General features: G+C 36.0%; 1 protein-coding gene across 3 annotated transcripts in view; it reads right to left on the bottom strand.

Annotated features, from left to right (window-relative positions):
* HSPBAP1 (HSPB1 associated protein 1) overlaps positions 1-21,872 on the bottom strand; it is a 51,071-nt gene that overhangs the window by 19,777 nt on the left and 9,422 nt on the right. For all 3 annotated transcript variants that reach the window (XM_072964006.1, XM_072964004.1, XM_072963997.1), the window contains exons 3-4: positions 17,457-17,642; positions 8,401-8,582 (exon numbers count right to left, since the gene is read on the bottom strand). In XM_072964006.1, coding sequence (XP_072820107.1) covers positions 8,401-8,582; positions 17,457-17,642 — 368 coding nt within the window. The remainder of the gene's footprint in view (positions 1-8,400; positions 8,583-17,456; positions 17,643-21,872) is intronic.

Raw genomic sequence — 21,872 nt, 5'->3', positions numbered from 1 at the left:
AGGGAAATGTATTCCCAAAGAAATATGCCGTAAGACACTCTGGGGTAGTAGTAGGGAGAGTTCCATGGTACAACTCTTCGAGTATATTATAAATTTAGTAGGCTTCTCCAGGCTGGCCTGGACAACTAACCACCAAGATCTGCAGTTTCTCCAGGAAAAAAAAATGGTCTGAGTCCAAGCAACTAATATACAAATAAAATGTATAGAACGCAAGCAATGAAAGTGATAAAAGACAGCAGAAGAGTAACAGAGCCAAAAGGTCTGGATAATCAACACTTTAATTAAAGAATAAGGCCATAGTTATTATTGAAGTGTTAATAGAGGGCTGCAATATTCTGATTTAGTAGTCCACTAGATACTCTAGTGGCTGGGGTAATTCTAGAAGAAACTAGTATCACATTTTACCCCAGTACTTAAAGGAATTAACCAGGAATTCAGTCCTGCTTTTTCATCCTCCCCTGCATCCAACCCTAACCATTTCCTATCAGCCCCGATTCCTAGCCTCTTCCCCAACAGATTCTGTTAAGTTTATTTGCAGTTTAAAGACATCTAAGAAAAATGGGATGGAAACAACACATTGCAGTGTTTCAAGATAAAATGAAATATGGCACAGCTTCTGTAAAGAATGAGTATTATAAGCAAAATTCATCAGGTACTCATAGTTGAAAACTGGCTGGCCAATGAAAATGAACTTGGTTTATAACACAAAACTAGGACGGGCACTTTATTTTCCTCTTTCCCTTGGATGGCCCTGCCTTGTCATGGTGTCCTGAACATAATATACAACTTATAAATAACAATGGTTTTATTGCTTTTGTACACAGAGTGATCACATTTCCCAAATAAAAAACCAGGACACAAAGGATGACAAAGCACTTTTGTGCCACTTGTGAAGATAAGAGTTAGTTTGGGAGATACGGCTTAAATGCCAACATAAAGAAATATTTAGAAATGATTATTTTTTCTACTGCCGAGCTTTCTTTTAAAATTAACTTTATTGAGGTAAAATTTATATACAATAAAATGCACCCATTTTAGATTACAGTTCAACAAGACAAATGTATATACTGTTGTAATCACCACCATGATCAAGATATAGAATACTTCTCTACTACCCGCAAAAGTCCCTCCTATTCCTGTGCAATCAGCCTGCCTCTACCCTCAGCCCCAAGAAACCACTGATCTACCTTCTGTTATCCCAATATTTTGAAAATAGAATTCTTTAGGTACACATAACAGCAATGAGAATCAGTGTTTTTTAATTGCTTAATTAAAAATATCTCCAACATTTTAAATAAAAGAATCTAAAAATCTGGCTGTAATTTAAAAACTTCAAGAAAATGTATATGCTACAATGTTCTTGATTACGTGTAATATTCTAAAACTTTTACAATCATTTAAATGATAACATAATGTCAGAAGAAGTACTAAACTCTAAGAGTACATTTTATATTCTTCTATCTTAAAGCTTGGTTCTACATTCAACTTTACAGTCCCACGGAAGCCAAGTGTTTTATTCATGCTGGCATCCCGGGACCTAACACAGCGCAATAAATGGTCAAAAATTGCTGAGTTATTGATCTAGGTAACTAGATCTAATTTTATGCCGAACCTGAGTAGCTCCTAAACCTGTTCCAATTAACAAGTTAAATAATGGTTGCAGAAATAAGCACTGTTTTAAAAGTGCTATGCAAGTAACTAAATCTTCCACAATTTAACAGTTTTAACAACTAAAGAAAAATTGGTAAAATGTTAATAATATAGAATAGTGGCTTAAGTCCACCATGTAAACCAATTACCAAAAAAATAATTCATTCTTCAATTGTTTAGTTCTAAAAGATGATGTATTTTGAGTTGGAGTGTTCTTAGGGGCCAGATTCAGTATGAGTTAGGGTAAGCTCTAGGCTCTGAGAACACCCCAATTCAAAACTATTTGTTTTTTCACCCAGGCATGCTGTTTGGGTGACTCGTGGTCATGGTTAATTTGAGTCTATGTGTCATATTAAAAGCTGTCTCATTCTATTTATTCTCCATGTCTAGATCACAAATATAGGAAAACTGCATAGACATAATTCTGTAATGAACTTACAGCTGAATGGAAAAAAAAACAGAAATAGAACTTTAAAACAATATAATTATAACTACCATGTAAAACTTAAAAAGGATAAATATATCAATTTAAATTTCAAACAGCTGCTTAAATGAACATTATAAATTAGCAAGTATTTAAGGTTCTTTTTCCCTTGGGGAAATTAACTTAGATAACATAAACAGAAAAGAGGTAGTTAACTCTAACCCCAGATAGGCTTGGATAAATACCCAAGTTCTTACAGTCCATTCTGCCTCATCAGAAAGCATCACTGGCCATCAAACCCCCTTAAACATTACTAAACCACCCGGGTCAATTTCAACATACTCTCATAACTATGCTATAGAGCCCAAGACAGGCTGGAACTCACCTTGCATGTGCTGCATTTTGGAGTTCTGTGTCCTGGTGACTTAACAAGGCTGCTGACTCTCAGTAGTCAATCTGAATCACAACAGAAAATAGCATCTACCTGGAAAATGTTCTGGGGCAAATCCCTTCTGCTATATGTTGATTCTTAATAGCCTCAATTACAGTGACACTGTAATGGAAAAGAACAAATCTGACTCTATCTGTATTAGATCTGTTCCTTTAGCTTTAACCACTGGGCCTAGTTTTCTAGGCTTAGTCTTGCTAGCTCTGCACTCATGTAAAGATAACAAGTTGCAGAATAGAGAATAACATTTGTTTTATTGGAGGTTTTGTAGCAGCACCATGAGCTGGCCCACCTGGACAGCTACAGGAACAAAGAATTCCTACACCAAGAAGTTTGCAACAACCAACCACACCCCCTCCCCTTTTTTTGTATAAAAGGAGCCTGTATTCTGATTGGGGGAAGATGGTTCACTAAGACATTAGTCTGCCATCCTCTCGGTCTGCCAGCTTTCTGAATAAAGTCACTATTCCTTGCCCCAACACCTCATCTTCCGATTTACTGGCCTGTTGTGCGGTGAGCAGAACGAGTCTGGACTCGATAACAATACTGATGATTATAAAAGGTAGCACCTGTCATTCTTACCAAAAGAGTCAGAGATCAAGAAATTGTATGGTACTGGCACAAATTGCAAGGTAGAGAATGAAATGTCCCAAATATATGCTTTACTCAGATCAGTCAACAATATGATGTATAGCCAAAAAAATGATGAGACTATCTTGTTTGCCATCCATGAAAGTCAGTTAAGTGTCAAAATCATAATTTTTGGCCGCCTTTACAGCTAGATATTTCCCAACCATACCAATATATTTACCAGTGTATTTGTCAGTATATATACATATTATATATTTATCCACTGAATGAATTAAATTTGTGGAAGAAAAGAATTGGTAGATAGAAATATTTTTAAAATATTTTTTGGTAGATAGAAATTTTAAGTAGGGGGAGGGTATAGCTCAGTGGCAGGTGCACGAGGTCCTCGATTCAATCCCCAGCACTGCCATCAAAAAAATAAATAAGTAAACTTTATTAAAAAAAAAAGAAATTTATAAGTAAAAACTTATAAAACTAGTAGGAGGCTGAAGAGAGCTAAGAATTTATCAAGACTGACAAATGCTACGACTGATCAACTAGAAGCCACAGAAACTCTGACAAAGGTGAAGTTGGGGTTTAAGTTAAAACACTGTCTGAAGGGCCCTAAAGACCAAAGAAATAGCAAAACAAGAAGTTGTAAGACTAGGGGAAAAATACACTTATGCAATCATTCAAATACTCGTTATGTGTTCAGCACTATGTTAGCAGTTTGGGGGAACAAAAATTACAAAACAAAGAGCTCACAATGTTGTCAGAGAAACAAAACACTAGCATTCTACGTCGTGCATCATCTAAATAACGATCCAAATGAAACACACAGGAATGAAGGCAAGGGATGGATGGATATGCGCACCAGTGGCTGTGAAGGCTTCACGGCCAAGCACGAGCCTGAGCTGGGCCCCAAGAAGCAGAATCTTAACAGGCAGACGCTGAGAAGAGCACGAGCACAGCCGGAGCACGAGAGAGTGCGGCAGCCCAGCGCTCCGCGAGGGGAGGAGACTGCGACTCACATGGAGGAGACCGCCTGTCAGTCATGCTGGGGTGAGTTTTAACTGCTATTCTTATACGATTTAGTCATGAAATGCTTACGAATACAAGCAACATATTTCAACATTTAACCTGGGGCGTGACTTGAAATGTATTTTCATGAAAAAAGCTGTTTTAGAATTAGAGGAGTCAGAACTAGAGGAATAGAGAGTAATTTCAGCGGTGATGATGTAGACATGAGGCTCTCAAAGTGGTCCATAGACCCTGTGGGGGGTCCCTGAGACCCTTTCAGAGGATCTGTGAGGTTGAAATTATTTTCGTAATACTACTAAGATGTTATTTTCCTATTTCACTGTGTTGTCACTGCGTTGTCACTGTGCTGACATTTGCATTGATGGCACAAAACAACAGTGAATAAAACTGCTGGTGTCAAGCTGTGGAACCAAAGCACACTAGTAGCACTGCATTCTTCAAAAAAAAAAACAAAAAACCCAAACCCAAAACAACTTTAGTGAGGTATAACTGATGTACAATAAATACCATATATTTAAAGTGTACAATTTGATGAATTTTTACATATGTACACACCTGAGAACCCATCACTACGATCAAGATGACAAACATTTTGATCATGTCCAAAAGTTTCCCCATGACCCTTTGTAACCTCTCTCTACCCTCCTCATTCTCAGACAACCACCAATCTATTTTCTGTCACTACAAATTTGCAAGTTCTACAATTTTATGTAAGTGTAATCAAATAGCAAGTACTCCTTTTTCATGCTAACCAAAGACAAACTAAACTAAGTGAACTTCAGACAAAGCAGACACCAGAACAATTCAGGAAAAAAGGGATCATCTCATGTTGATAAAATGTCAATCCATTAAGAGGACATGATGATCCTAAATGTACATGAACCCAAACTGTTACTAGTTTCAAAATACACAAAACAAAAACTGGCCAACCTAAAGTGCAAAAGAATCAAATATACAATTATAGTTGAGAAATTTCAATACCTATCTCTATATAATGGATAGAACAAGTGTACAGAAAATCAGTAGGATACAGGAGATGAACAATCATCTTGACTTAAGTGACATAAAATACAGCAACAACAGAATACACATTATTTTCAAAGGTACCTGAGAGATTTATCAAGCTTGACTATATTCTGGGCCATAAAACAATAAATTTAAAAGGACAAAAATCATACAAAGTATGTTTTTCAACCACAAAAGAATTAAATTAGAAATCAGTAACAGAAAGATAGCTGGAAAATCCCCCAGTATTTACAAACTAAACATTACACTTGTAAATAATCCGTAAGTCAAAGAACAAATCACAAGGGAAATTAGAAAATATTCTGAACAGAATAAAAATAATCTTGGAAATCTGTATCTTGAAACACATGAGCTTGAAAGCTTCCTAAAACTTAAAAGACCTTGCTGATGAGAATGATAATGATACTAACAATTGTCACTTTTTAAAAAAACGAAGTATACAAAAATGTGTCAACATTTGGAAGATTTATGTAACTTAGTAAACCAATATTTTTCCAAATGGTCAATGAAAGTCATTCCAAAAGGTCCATTCCATGCAAAAGGAACCAATGAGTTGTATCATAAGAGTATGAAGAGTTTATTAATTATAGGTTCAGATTCTATACTGCAACAAACAAACCTTTAAGAGACTATTTGTTGGTGGTAGAAACTACTTAAATTTGGTAGAGTATAAAAAAAAATCCAGTTACTTAAAAAGGTTGCCAAATGCTCCACTGTTTTTCAGCTAGCTGCACATTGTGTGAAGCAAGATGTTCTTCATATACTTCAAACCAACAAATTGCAACAGATTGAAGCAGACAGAAGAAACCAGCTGTCTTCTATTAAGCCAGACATTGAAGAGATAAGAATGTAAAACAATGTTACTACTCTCACAACATTGAAAAAAAGTTGAATATAATTATTTTCCAAAAAGTCATTTATGTTCACAATGAGTTTCTTTTCTTTTTAATATATTAAATATTTTAAAATATTCTCAGTTTTCATGTTTAACTACCCACCATTTTATGACAGATGGAAGAAAGCTTGAAACAGTAAGTAGTAAGACAGCGACTGAATGAATTATAGTGGTAAAAATAAAACAACTTAGGTACCTTGATGTAAGAAGACGTGGTGCTCAGACAATTTTGAGATAAAAAAATGATATAATCTTAATGAACTTGGTTGTTCGTAACAGCTGTGCCTATTCTAATCCAGAGAATTAATCACCATGATGTGAACTGACAGAAAACTTATTCAACAAAAAATATCAGATTTTAGAAGGGCTCAATTAGAATTCCTGCACATTACCAAAAGGCTGCCTTTTATATCCACACTTAATGAATAGGACACATGTCTGCACAGTGCTGTCATGCCTGGGCTGAGACAGAACAACTGTTGGGGTTGGGTTAGAGATTCATCCAAGGCAGAGTGAGCAGATTCAGCACAGATGGGAAGTCCTTCATCCTAGCTGTGGGGTCCTCATGGAGCAGAATGTATCCAGACCCTCTGCAGGCACACAGCTTAGCAGTGTTACAGCTTAGGGGGAAGACTGCTTAGGTTACTTTTTTCTTAGTTGTATAATTTCAGAAAAGGTTTACTTAACCTCTTTGTGCCTCACTTTTCTTAAACTAGGGATAATCATTAAGTCATTGTGAGGATTATAAAGGTAAAGCACTTAGAGACGCACCATGTATAAGTAGTTGATAAATATTACTATTAACAATGTTTCACCTAAAACATGGAGTGAAAAAGCACTAATCTAATCTACAGGGTGGGTTGGGGTATGAGAAATATAATAAAATACTCTATGAGTAAACTATGATATCTAAAAGGTTCAGGGTTAAAGATTCATAAAGTAATCACAATTAAGATTATTTAAAAATTCCCTCAAAATTATCATTTCCTCAAAATTATCATTTAAAGATGAATAAACAGTAGGTTTGGTATAGATTTTGGATTCAAAAAGCATCTACTGCATATTTTCAGAACAAGGGCATTTCTTTCATGGTTGTGAAGAAAAAAGTATCCTCAAGTAACAATTATGAGACAAGTGATGTTTTTCCTTTTTTTAACAAAAAGCAAAATATAAGTAAACATTACAAATATTTTAATAAAGGGGGGTAGGTATAGCTCAATGGTATAATGCATGCTTAGCACGCACCAGATCCTGGGTTCAACCCAAGTACCTCCATTAAACAAAAAAAAATTAATAAAGTCAAGTCACAAAGTATGGACAGCTGTATCATGAAAACTCTGAAAATACCAGCATCTAAACCTTGACTCAAAGTGAAAAAGAAAAATAGAAGCTGAACAGAAAATGACTCAAGAGTCCAATGACTATCAGCCTGTGTGAGAGCCAAGTCCACAGTGAGGGTGGCGGGGGGATCAGCCTGCTGTAATGGCAAAGTGCTTTTCTCCACAGAGGGTCAGAGGCAGGATGAAGGACCCTGCAGCCCTGACCTGATTGTGGGCAAGGCAGAGCCATTCAAACGGCTTCCTGGGACTACTTCCATTCCCGGCCCATGCCTAAGACACACGGAAACCAGAGCAGGGAGTTTGCAAAATCACCCCACAAAATGAAGCGGCAGTTTGAGGTAGGAAACACTTTGAAAAGAGGATATGGTAGCCTGCAAACTGCTGTCAGTTACGTTAAGACTTGGCGAAGAACTTCCGTGTTCTTCCGCAAGCACCCCCCTACTCCCGCAGGACTGCTACAGTCAAATACTGGGAGCCCAGCACTCTCTGCCCCGGGGGCATGAACCTGTACTGAACCCCCCAGAGCAGGGAGAGGCGGCAGCAGCAGCCGGGAAGGCTTCTAGGAATCTAGGAACTTTTTCATGAAGTCAGCTTTGTACCTCCGTCTGCCTCACGGACAGAAAAAGAGCTCAGATTTAGGTCAGGAGGAAATGAAGTTGTACACACAACCTATGTGTCTGATATACTCCAGATCAGCTCAGGTGCCGTTGAAAGGCAAAGGAGAGAGTGTGTAGGAAGTTTGGTGAGTAGGAAATAATGAGAAGGCTGCTTATCCTTGTGAGCTGAACATTGCACTTTCTAGAGTAAACCTTTGGGCTTGAGTGGAAAGGATACTCAAGACTCAGGGTGACTACAGTTTTTCTTCTTTCTTCCTTTTTTTTTTTTTTTTGGTGACTACTTCTAAGAGGAAAAGACAGTGAGGAAAAAGGTACTAGGGAGATTCTAATTTGTGATCTTTTCTTAAGAACAAGTTATTACCATGATTAAAAGGAAGGTATTGACTTACCTGGAAAACATCTGTCTTGTCTTCAAATAGATTGATAAAATACTTATAGTCAGCATAAGCCCAGAATTTGGAATGATCATAGTCTCTAAATGGTCCAGAAATACTAGACTGGTCACAGTTCCAGGTCAGAAACTCTTCAAGTGTTGCTTCTACATAACTACATGTGGTTTCAAACTGAGGAACTGCAATGTAAGAGAACCCAGCTTTAAATGTATACTGAACATAGTTTCCAAGTATCATTTTTTAAATGAAGATAATTTCAACCAGTAAATGTTAACTATTACTTAGCACTAATTAGAAATTAATTATGTACTTGCTAGATAATTAGAACCATTTACAACATAATACTCAAGATTAAATACAAAAATAAAAAACACAGTTTTAACCTTAAGATTAAAAACTACCCTTACTATAGCCTGATGCAATAATCCAGTGGAACACTTTAGTTTATAAATTCTCTAAGACTTTTTCAGGGGTCTGTGATGTCTCAACTATTTCATAATAATACTATGCAGTATTTGCCTTTTTCATGCTATTCTCTCACAAGAGTACAGTGGAGTTTTCCAGAGGGTACATGACATGTGTTGATGTCACTGCTCTGACGGCTAATGGAATATGTGCTTATGTTCTCATATTTTTAAATGTCTGTAACAAAGAACAACAAAGAGTGTTGCTCACCAACCATTTCTACAAGGCTTAAATTGTAACCCACTGCAGTCACTGCATTTTGAGAGGAAATTAAGAAAACAGAGGATGAAGCACTCTGCCTCAGAGAGAAAATTTTTTTTAACTTTTTTTATTGATTTATAATCATTTTACAATGTTTCAGAGAGAAGAAATTAAGATGATAACAGGATGCTCTGTGCTTTGGACAAACAGGCCTCTTAGACAGTTAGATGTATATCTCTGGAAGAATGTCAGCGACCCCAGATTCTTGTATCTTTCCAAAGAAAAGCACAAAAATCAGTAACTCGAGGTATCTGTTATTTGTGACTAGCAGTAATCTTTTACCAAGATGTATGCTTTACTGCACATATTTCCTAGCCAGAAATCGCATATACACTGGCTTCTTCCTTACCCTTTGGGAGCAGTTATCTCAGAGCTCCTAAGAGGTTGTCTCCTGGGCTATAGTCCTCATTAAGACCCCGAATAAAACTTAAACTCACTGCTCTCATGCTGAGTGCTTTTCTTTAAGTAGACATGTCCCAGTTTTAGTTTCTAACATTGGCTAGCACCACTAGATATAACCCACGTCGACAAAAGCTCATTGAGGTACTCAATCGTTTTTAAGTGTAAAAGAATCCTGAGACCAAAATGTTTGAGAGCCACTTCTTCAAATTTAAAAAAAAAGCGACAACAAAAATCTGTCTTTTGAAAATTTCAATTTTGTACTGCACATTTTTATACAAAGCTCCTCAGAATCATTAAGTGGATGATGGCAATTTAAAGTCTGTTCATTTATTCACTAATTCATTTATTTCAAAATCATTTATTAAGTACCTAATTTGTAACTAACGTGCTCAGGCTTGTGAAAACATAAAAGAAATAGATAATACTCTTGAATTTAGAATATATTTAGACAAAGATAAAGCTTTTAATCAGAATAGCAGGGAATTTGAGGCATTATATAACCAGATGCAAATTTTTGTGTCACAGACACACAGGAAAAGGCAAAGACCACCAGAGATGAGGGTTGATTAAGAAAGACTGGAGAAGAGTCTGCTGTCTGTCCATAGTGGTTTGTTATGTGTTATTATGGGTATGACTCATTTATACAAGAACAATTCTTCTAGTGATGAAATGAAGTTTTTTAACTAAAAAAAAAAATTGGGGGGGGTGGAGGAGGTTATTAGGTTTACCTATTTATTTTTAGAGGAGGTATTGGGGATTGAACCCGGACTTTGTGTATGCTATGCATGTGCTCTACCACTTGAGCTATACCCTCCTCCAAAATGAACTTTTTCCTTTGCATTTAGCAGAATACTGTAAATGCACATTGGGATGTTAATATTCAAGAAATCTGATTACGATCTCTTTTGTAAAGCATGAAATCAAGAGTAGATATAGTGCAGCGTTGGTGGTATAGTGGTGAGCATAGCTGCCTTCCAAGAGTAGATATAGGTCTAACACATGTAAGTCAGCACATGACACAAGCAGATGCTCAGTAAAAGGAACTATTTATTGGTAGTACTTGTTATTCGCTCTTATATTTACCTGAGGCACTTTAAAAGTTAGCTGAATTAGTAGCACGAGGAGCTGGGTATTCAAACTCTTCCTTCGATAGCTTTTATATTTTCCTTTCATTTCTGCCTGAACTGTTTAGGATTATCCCAATCACCTTTCCCTCTCCTCTATTCTAAAACCTCAGAAAGGCAGAGAAGTAAGAGAGGGGAGAGTGTGTGTCACCCTTAATTCATCTACTTCATCAACTTGTCACTTGACTTTGAGAAGTAGGAAAACTTTATTAGGGTACATTTATCTAAAAGATTAAAATCTGCGTATTTAAGAACTATTAAAATTTGGTAATTTTTGAGAAGCATTTAGAACAATGGCTGGCACATAGTACCCCATCAATATCCATAAGTTCTTAATATCATCATCATCAAGAATTTACCAAAACAGCATAGGAATACGTATTTTCTTAACAAAACAAAAACCCATTTAGCAAGAAAGATGCATGGTGCTGGGAAATACGAGTCATTTCCAAATCATTTCAGTAAGCTGCAGTGTGGAGCCTGGAGACATTCCACTGTCTTATGAGCTTTCACTTCATAGAAGTCAACTGATCTAACATAATACTAAAGCCATTACTTGAGCCACCTGCCCCTGGGGTGAACTGAATAGGAATTTTCAGTTAAGGCCAGTTTTCACAGGCATGTCTCCATTGTAGCTCATCAGAAGGCTTCATTTTCTGTCACAGCAAGTTCTGTACTTTAAAAAATGAAAATCTAAAAATGCAAAAAACTATACGTGAGAAATGTTACTGTCATGGGAAAATTACAATGAACGGGATGAATGAAAATGACAGACTTTTTCATTTACACAGTGATTTCAAAATAGAATCTTTTCACTCCTTCCTGGTAATAGCAGCACCAAAGGCACAGTTTTCATTCTGTTATCATGACAGTTTCGTCCTTGGTAGCATACTTGTTTTTCTTAGCTTACTCTATGCAATGGGATTGTTCCTTTCTGACTTGATTATTATTGTTCTTCCATTTAACACCGAAGTAGCCTAGGCAGCTGCAACTTTCACCCTGCTTACTGTCAGAGCGTTAGGTAAGAAGAAGCTCAACTGAGTTCAGCATTTGGAAACTGGATAAACTGAATTTGTTGTTATCTCTTTTAAGAAGGAGTCCTAAAATATTTTTTTCACAGCAGAGAAACAAATATTTCTCCATTTTCTTAGAATTCATCATTTCATAAGCAAGAAACACTGCATAGAATTTGGGTACTGAGTATGACTTTTGATGGTCACTCCACTCCCTATCTACAAATGTTTAGGTTTATTTCTACATCTGTTTGCCAAATTACTGCCAGCTGAGTTAACAGTGTTGTCACTGAGAACATATGCTGGCAAATGAATTTGATCCAAAATGGTTTCAAAGAGCTATGTGATGTCATTATCTGCTTCCTAAAATAAACTAAGAGATACATTACCGTCAAATACACCAGTTATTAATACTGTTATTTCAGGCATTCTAGAAAAATTCCAACCAAGACTAAAAACAGAAATAAGAAATATGCTCCACAGAAAAGAAACAAAGTTATCATTGTTTATAAGATCATATGCTGTCCTCCTAAAACACCCACAAGAATAAACTAAAAAACTAGCCTCTTAAGTGGCTAGATAAAAAATAAACTTACAAAAAATAAATGGCTTTGATTTATGTACCAACCACAGTTAGAAAAATATAATAGGCAACAATATTTCCTTCATAACAGCTATAAAAATTTATAGTATTTTAGGAATTTATAGACTTACATGAAAATCTTTTTACTGAGATAAAACAAATTTGATAAGTGAAGATTACATGTTTTTGTGTAAGGAGATACAGTATTGTTACAAGGTAGATTCTTTCCAAATTACATAATTTATGGCACTGAATGAATTTTCATTTAAAATCCTGTTGATTAAAAAAAAAAGGTACAACCTAAAAGTTATGAGTTATGTTTCATTCAGGGATCTTACTGAGGAGTTTAGCCTGGGAGGCAGCCTCTCAGATTGCTCTGAGGAGACTGCTCCAAAGAGGTAAGGGAGGAATATATGTCCTGAGTTTTTGCTGGGAATAAAACAAAACCATGTACTCAAATGTCAAAAGATTACTGCTAATTACAAAACGAAAACAACAACAGTAGCAACAAAAAAACCCCAGACATCTCAAGTTAATGATGTTAGTGCTTTTCTATGATTGGGAAGATGCAAGAGTCTGGGCTCACTGAAATTTTTCCTTTGATATGCATCTTAACTGTCTAGGGCCAGGATCTTGTTTTTCTGCATTCTAAATTCTCCTCAGGGCACACTGTGGAGCTTTCCAAGTCAGTAGGGGGAAAAAAGGATTACTCACTAAATGGTACTGCAATAAAGATGTTATTTCTAACTTAATTATTTGGGAAAAAGTCAGTGAACACTTTTACCAAAATAAATACAGAATAGATAAAGAGTAAAATGTAAAAAAAAAAATCATTAAGCTATTGGAAGAAAATATTAGAACTTTTTTTATTGTCAAGATACAGAAGAAATTCCTAAATAAAATAAATAAGAATAAAAATACTGATGAAACATTATTTGATTTTGCTATACAAAAGTATACAAACATGAAGCAAAATCAAAAGGCAAACAAAAAACTGGGAAACACATTAGTAACAAATACAGTATTCTTAATAGATAAAGAATTTATTTATTAAAAAAACCCCTCCAAAACCTGAAACCCTAATAAGGATAAGTGGAAGAACAATTACCAAACAAAAATACAATGATTAATAAACATTAACATACATTTAACATCACCAGTAAAGAAATGTTAAAGTCATGAGACACCCATCTTTCAGCTATCGGTAAGATTTCTTCCAAACATAAATTTCAGTTTGGGCAAAAGAGTAACCAAACAGGCACCCTTGCGTGTTCTGAAAGCAGAATAAATATAACCCACCCTTCTGCAAAGCATCTGGCCTTATGTATCAAAGGTCTTTCATTCTTTCACTCCACAGGCATCTGACTATCCATTAAGGTGCTCAGCCAATGATGAGACATGGATCTCTCCAGGGGAAGAGAGACTTTAAACTGCTAACCACGTGATTATAACTGTGCTAAGTGTTACTAAGAAATACAAGGTGTTCTAAGATAACTTAATAATCATGCCTGATTTAGGGGGTAGGGCAGAGAGATGTGGTCAGGAAAGACTTCCATGAGAAAACGACATTTGAGCTAAAATCTGAAGGAAGCAGAGGGATTAACTAGGTAAGGCTGCGGTAGGGAGAAATGGGAAAAGAGAGATGAATGTCTAGACTGCATATGCAAAGGCCCTGAAGTAAGAAGAAGCAAACCTCTCAAAATACAGAAACTGAAAAAAATGCTTGTTTGGCCTGAGCCCAGAAAGAGGAATTGAGCAGAGGAGGCAAATAGCTTTCTGCACCATGACAAAAATTCTGGTCTTTAGCCTAAGGGTAATAGGAAGCCATTTAAGAGTTTTAAACAGAGAAATAAGGCGGGATTTGTTTTTGGTTTTTTTGTTTTGTTTTGTTTTTTTAACCTGTCTCTGGTTTCAGTATAAAGAATGGCTGAGGTGGGAGGGCAGGGGTGTAGAAGGACTAGGGATAAGGTTACTGCAACTACGGAGGTGAGAGAGAGCAGGGTAATCCCCACTAGAGGACGGCGGTGGAGAGAGAGAAGCAGAGGGCGTAAGGCACCCAGTCACCAGACACCACTTAGAGAGGCCATCAGAATGACTCAGAGGTTTCTGGTTTAAGAAGCTTTGTGAATAGTGCTGCTACTGGTGATAATGTTCATACCCTTTGACCTAGGCGTTCTCCTAGGAACCTATCCCAGGGAAACAGCCAGAAACTTGGACAAGATTCCTGTTCAAACATGTTCACCCTTCAGTCTTACTTATAAATTTAAAACTCCTAAGAAATCTAAATAATCAACACAGAATTTTAAAAATAAATTATGAAATTACCATACAATGGAATATTAGGTTGCCATTTAAAAGTCACATTTAATGTCAAGAGAAACTGCTCAGAATATATAAAGTTAAAAAAAAAATCAGGCTGTGAAAATTAGTACCACTTCATTTTCAAAATACAAAAAGGTCCATATGGACATGTATCAAAATGTAAATAGTGATTACCTCTTAGTAATAGAACTGTTTTAAAATTTCTTTAGATCTTCCCATTTTTTCAATGTTCTCTAAAATGAGGAAGTTATATTTTTATTTTAAAATTATTTCCACTTCTAAATAACACTTGTTGAGATTTATCATGTGCTAGGCACTATTCTAACTGTTTAATGCATAGGAACACACACAATCTTGAAAATGTTTTTAAGATACAGAAAAGTTATCAAAGTTACAGCACAAGCCAGAATCTGAACCCATGTAAGCTGATTTCAGAGTCAGCTCTCATACCACTACCTTATACCGCTTGTACAAGTACTACCTTTGTACTCATAGAAGTAACTTGAAAAAGAGCAAATTATTAAGACTACCCACATAATGGGAGAAAATATTTGCACATCATAGATCTGCTAAGTTATTTCCAGAATATATGAGATCTTTTACCTCTTAGTAATAAAACAAAAACAAAAACAAAACATGTGTTTTAAAAAAAGCTCAATTAAAAAATAATCAAAGGCTCTGAACAGACATTTCTCCAAATTAGATACACAAATGGTCGGTAAGTCCATAAAAAGATGCTTGACATCATTAGTCACTAGGGAAATGCATATCAAAACTGTAATGAGATAACACTTCACACCCACCAGGGTGGCTAGAATAAAAATTGGAATAAACATTGGCAAGGATGTAGAGAAAGCAGAACCCTTATACACTGGGATGGGAATGTAAAATGGTCTAGCTTTTTTGGATTTTTGGAAAACAGGTTGGCAGTTCCTCAAAAGCTTAAAGAGAGTTGCCATATGACTCAACAATTCCATTTCTAGGTTTAACCCAAGAGAAATGAAAACATATGTCCACATAAAAACTTGTACACAAGTGTTCACAGTAGCATTATTCATAATAGCTCCAAAGTGGAAATAACCCAAATGTCCATCCACTGCTGAATGGATAAACAGTTTGTTGATCTATATAATGGAATATTATTCAGCAAGAAAAAGCACAGATATATGCTACAACATGGGTTAAGTCTTGAAAACATGCTACATGAAAAAAGCTAGTCACAAGAGGCTACAACTGTAAGATTCCATTTATATGATATGTCCAGAATAGGCAAATCCATAAAAACAGAAAGTAGCTTAGTGGTTGCCAGGGGCTGGGAGTAAGGCAGAATGGAGAGTGACTTCCTAAGGAGAACTGGGCTTCCTTACTGGGTGATAAAATGTTCTGGAATTAGATGGTGGTGTTGGTTGCACAATATGGTGAATATGCTAAAATCACTGAATTGTATACTTTAAAGTGGTGAATTTTATGTGATATGAATTTTGTCTGAATTTTTAAAAAGAACAAATGATCTTTAGTAAAAACTCAGAGCAGCTGCTCACAACCACAGAGACTTTTTACTTCCTTTCTCTTTTATGCTGGAGTATTAACTTTAAAATGTCAAATTACTGTACTTCCTCTATAAAACAGGGTCTTAGCAATACCATTCTAAACAGGTTTGAAGAAGACTGAGAGTTAATATGTATAAAGCATAATAGCTCTTGGTAGCTCTCAACAGCTATTAGTAGTAGTAATGTATTTGTAGTCTAACCAGGAGGTGAAAACAATTAAAATTTCCATTTCTCTCCAAATTATTGTTTAAGACACTTCAATGAGTGGACGATTTACTTGACTAAGATTAAGAAGAAAAAAGCACAAGCTGATTGTTACGTGGCTGCTACTGGTCTAGCATTTAATTTAAAAATACAACATACATTTTGGTCTGTGAGTAGAATGAGATGCCAAAGAGTTTCAGGTCTACTAATCCTGGTCTACCTGTCACTAGAGTACAAGGTGGGGTCTAGACACCAAAAACTAAATAACTATATGAGATACACTTGAGGATCAATGTGAGATAAAGAAGTTTGGAGAAGCTGGAAGAGAAGCTGGGTAATCTTCTAGTTCCTTCTGAGTTATTAATAGATATTCATAGAGCCACTTCACAGCAATGCCTAAAACAGTAAGAATTTCTTGACTACCAAACTCACCCATATTTAAATACAAGTTGAACACATATTCTGAAGACCATTCATGACAATGGTCACAGACTCCTCTAGACTAGAAACAGCACTGTTTCTTTCCTAAAATTAACCATTTTTAGAGTTAACAGTAATTGTTTTATCTGACTGTAAAGCAAAAAATCAAACAGTTACAAGTCTTCAGGGGAAAAGAGCTGGCAAAATCTAATTGCTTAAGATGATGAAAAAAACAGCTTTACATATGTTTCACATTTATGCAGTACAGCAGAGGTCAGGCAGCTGATAAAGCAGAGAGAGAAAATTACACCAAGACTAAGTACTATAAATAGCATGCCTGAAGCCACAAATAAAAGGACACATTCTACATGAGTCAGAAGTGGAAGGGACTGTTAGATTAGTATTGGTCTTTTTCAGTCACATGGGAACATAAACAATAGCACATTAACAAATATTTGTTAAGTGTCTACCATCATCAATGAACTGTGATACATCAACAAATGCATTTTATATGAGATTATAAATCATAGGTTGTTTAGTCTAAAAAACTTTTTTAACTGTCCTTCCAAAACTTTCAGTAAAATTTTCCTATCTGTAAGTGGTCAAAAAGAGGATTAGAAGTAAAGGATTCACTAGAGATAAAGAAACCCTGGCTGAAATTATGGGAATGCTATTAAAGAGACATGATGATGTCAATTTGCAGTCCTACCTGGATCCGTGCTCTTCATTCCCATCCTGAATCGTATCTGCTTGCCATGAAGGACCTCAGAAAGATGCTTTGCAGTCCAGTTTCGTGCAGGCCAATCAAAAACCATATTACAAAAGACTGCAGGCTGTTGTAAAGACATTATAATTTCTTTTGCTTTCTCTGGTGTAAAAGGTTTGACACATTTACCTGGAGGGAGAAATAAATAAAGCAATAGATAAATAACTAAAAAGTTATTTCATATAATATGAAGAATAAATAGCTAATATCATTTCTATTACGGCAATTCTTTCTGGGTAACTGTACTGCATTTACACTTCACTTACTACTGTTACATTTGGCCTCAGAGAGCCAGAATTCTTCAATGTTTTCTCAAATATTAAAATTTAAATGTTAGAAAATATTTACAATTTTCAATGTCAAAAATGTTTCTTTAACAAGGCTTTCCAAGTAGTTAACATAAATTTTTGAAGATGTAACTTTTTGAAAATATTATGTCCTAAGTTGAGGATTATGTACGAGATGCTAATGGGAACTACTCTTGAACAGTGAGAGTTGCTGAAGTCAGCAACAATCCTACTTGATGTGTCACATGTTTATACCAAAAAGATTACAGAGTTAATGTAAGTCAATGTGGGGGCGGGGATTATTTTTATTGCCAGATTTTAAAAGATAAAAGATGTACTAGGGTGGATATAAGTGTTAATCCTTGGCTTTGACTGAGTCTATAAACAGTATAGGGGACATGTACAAACTGACACTATGACTCACTGAAGACTTCAGTAAGTTCCAGTCACAGAATGTTAATACCAGATAGGCTAGTAAAGATTAATATTTATTAAATAAAAGAACAAATAAGTTTCTCCTTGAAGATATCTTAAGATGGAAGTTTTGGGGGAAAGTTAAAAAATGCTTCATATTCTGACACTCAAAACATGTACTTACGATTTTCTACAACAATCAGCTAAACCCTCTATTTCAGTTACCTAATCTGTAATTACACTTTAAAAAATTAAGAAAAGCCCATGAATAATCCAACTTCTCCCATTACCCAACTCTCTTCTAAACTTTCTGATAAAAGGAAGAGGGATGGGGAAGGACTCAATGAAGAACTAGAGTAATTTCTATTTGTGTGAATGTAAAGCTTGTTTTTAAAGAAAATAAAATTTTAAGTCAGTTTGAACTCCTTTCTCAGACAAGGGCAAAACTCAGACTCCTCTCCTAAATCAGCAGTGAAAGCAAGCAGGCTCTAAGCCCTCAGCAACTGACATCTGAGAACAGTCTATCCCCTTCTGCAGTCAGGGCTCCCATGCGAGGAGATCAGTGTGGGTGCTTCCAGGTAAAGGACAGGTTCAAGAGCTGGGGTCTACGCGCAGTGAGGAAGACAGAAGGCACCCTCAGGTCTCTATGTAAAAGAAGCCCCAAGTTTATCTGTAAGTGACCTTTAACTGCTGAAGAGCTCTGTTAAGGAAAACAGGCTGTGACCAGGAATTTTTTTTAAAAAGTCTTAACTCATGCCAGCCTATAAATATAAGTGCAGGGTTACCTAGATTGCAATGCACCAAATCTTCCTGGACTTAGAGTGTCTAGATTCCGTGTGTATGAAAATGGACAAGCCACATTTTTTTACCATATATTTTTAAAGTTTTTCTAGACTATGAAAAGCTACAATACATTCATAATACCTGTTGTTTGTGACATACGAATTAGAACTATCCTTTGGAAAATGATGGGGAAAATGAAGTTGAAGTCTAAAAGAACCACCCATTAACCTAATAATTCATGCTGCAGGAATTTGCTTTTAACAAAATAATTCATCATAAGCCATATACATATTTGTATATATTATATACATGTATATACATATGCATACAATATCTATTATCACAATTTTTAAAAATCTGAAAATATAAACAACCTAATGTCTAAAAGTAGAAAAATAATTTACCGAATATTTCTCCCATGGTCCAGTGCCCTGGTAATTCTATTCATTAACAATATAAACAAACAAACAAACAAACAAATAAATAAATGTGGGGGCTCTGTAGAAATGTGTGGAGCTGCAGGGACTGGAACTGACTTACAGAGCTACTGCAACAGCCAATAGACACGTATGATAATACTGCCCTGAACAGCAAGGGTGGCAGTGAGAAGGGTGGAGACAGCAGGGATGAGAAATACTAGAAGAATAATATCACAGACTATTATGACCAAAGAAATGTGGGGTGCGAGGCAGATGAAACTATAAGGAGGATTGAGGTTTTCAGACTTTGTGACTTGCTAGAGAGAGAAGTTAGGAGCAATAGCTCGTTCTGTTGGGAAGCTGAGGGTTTGGTTTTGAACAACATCATCATAACAACACCATATAGTTACTTGCATAAGGCTTTACAGTTTGCCACACACTTTTACATGCATTAAAAGTGATCATCTGATCCTCTAAGAAGCCTGTAAAACACAGGTAGAGAAGGTACTTTATTTCCTTTATCCAAACGAAGAAACAGAAGCTCAGATGTGAAAGGTCAAAATACCAGTGATGAACTGGACTACAGGTCAGGTTGCCTGATTCCAAGTCCAGTGCTCTTTCCACACCACATAATCCTGCCCCCAGAGAATTAAAACTACAGGACTTACACTAGTACTAAAAACTCAGGAGAGACAGTATAACCTGAAAAGACAAGTAGGTGCAGGGACACTGTAGATGGATTCTTAGATAATAAATCCATGTGTGCTGCTGGGGAGAGAAGAATCCTCTGGCCTGTGCCTATGTTTGTGTGAATGGTTGGGGGAGTAGTCAACACCTGTACTGGAGACTGCTAGCTGCCTACCTTACTCAGTCCCTGTTCCCTTCTTCCTTACTAACAGAACTTTGGGCAATGAGAGTGGCTGAAAAAATTACACTTCCTAGATTCCTTTGCAGATAGGAGTGGCCACAGACACATCTGGAAGTTGCTGAGTCAGCCTTTTTGCCCTATTCCTCTCAAATATTCTGCCTGGGAAACAAACACCATGGTTAGCCATCTTGAGACACAAAAGAAAGGTCCAGGAAATTGCAAACACTGACTGAAAGAATGCAAAGATTTCCATCTTCGTGCCACTGAACCAACACCTGAATCCTTTCACACAATAAACTAACTCTTCTAGGCAGGACTCTGACATTAGTTCATAACTGGTGTAATGACTTCTGAGGCTATCGCTTTCAGGGACAACCATATTCTCACCAGAGAGTGCTCTGTGGCTTACGCTGGATGAATCACAGCTGGTGTGACCCACTGTAACATTCTTTCAGTTCTAAGGCTGTAAAATATTCAAACTTTGAACATTTTGCTTCTAGAATTTAAAGGGCAGAGAAGAATAGAAGCACCAGTCCTTTGGGGGTGAGGATTTATCAGTTCGGCTTATCTTAAACCAGAGCCAATAGACCACATGGTTGTGAATGTTCCCCAAATTGTCCTCATATTTGGGTAAAGTACATCAAGCCACCCTTCCACAACTAAATATATGGACATTAGTGACACCTGAATAGTGTTCTGACCGAAGAGCTTCAAAGAAATAAATATTTTTTCCTCTAACATAATATTGAAATTTTTTTAAGTATTTAATGATCTGATGGAAAAATCCCAGATATCCCAGAGGTTATTTAATCAGAGACCCTAAAAACTAAAATTTGCTGAGAAAGCACCGGAACCAGTGATTGGAATATACTAAATGCTCAAACATTTGCTAAATGAATGAAAAGTGCTATAAAGCACAGGCAGAACAGATCAGGAGGATGCTCACCACAACAGGAAATTAGCATGTTTACAGAATTTCAGGCCAGCAGTGGAATAAAACAATCAGCTGGTTGTAAGATAAAACTAATTTGGTTTCTGATAGTTTAATCAACAATGAACTGGGCTATTAAATTAAGAAATTTAAGTGTTAGAATTTCCTTTAAAGAAAATGCAATCTACATTGTATTAATTAAATAGCCTAGGAGTGCACCCAATCATTCCATGCCAGGGATATGTGAAAAGAGCTATAAAAGTTCTGAAGCAACCTCAAAAGCCTTTAAAGGATAAGTGTATTTAGGTCTGAACTTGCAGCAAGCAGCAATTTCTAATTAGATGACTTAGAAACTGCTGAAAAAACAGATCAGTGATCTAGGTGTTGCACAATAATCTTTTCTCCTTCTAAATGTAGTACGTTATTCAGACAATTTATTATAGCTTTGGCTACAACTAATTCTTTGGAGATACTGAAACACCATCAAAAAGCAATTTGCCTCTTTCTCAGTTATTTTTTCTTTAATTAATGTAAAGTACAAGATAATTTGAAAATTTACTTCTCTGAATTTACTAGCAATCTGGATTCAGTTAATTAATATCTGGCTTGGATCTGTATGTGATTTAGAATTCAAGACAAGAATAAGGAAAATTTAGC

Source organism: Vicugna pacos, chromosome 1 (assembly GCF_048564905.1).
Source record: "Vicugna pacos chromosome 1, VicPac4, whole genome shotgun sequence".
NCBI classification, from domain to species: domain Eukaryota; kingdom Metazoa; phylum Chordata; class Mammalia; order Artiodactyla; family Camelidae; genus Vicugna; species Vicugna pacos.
Note: the sequence above shows the minus strand (reverse complement) of the source record. Positions and strands in the feature narration are given on the sequence as shown.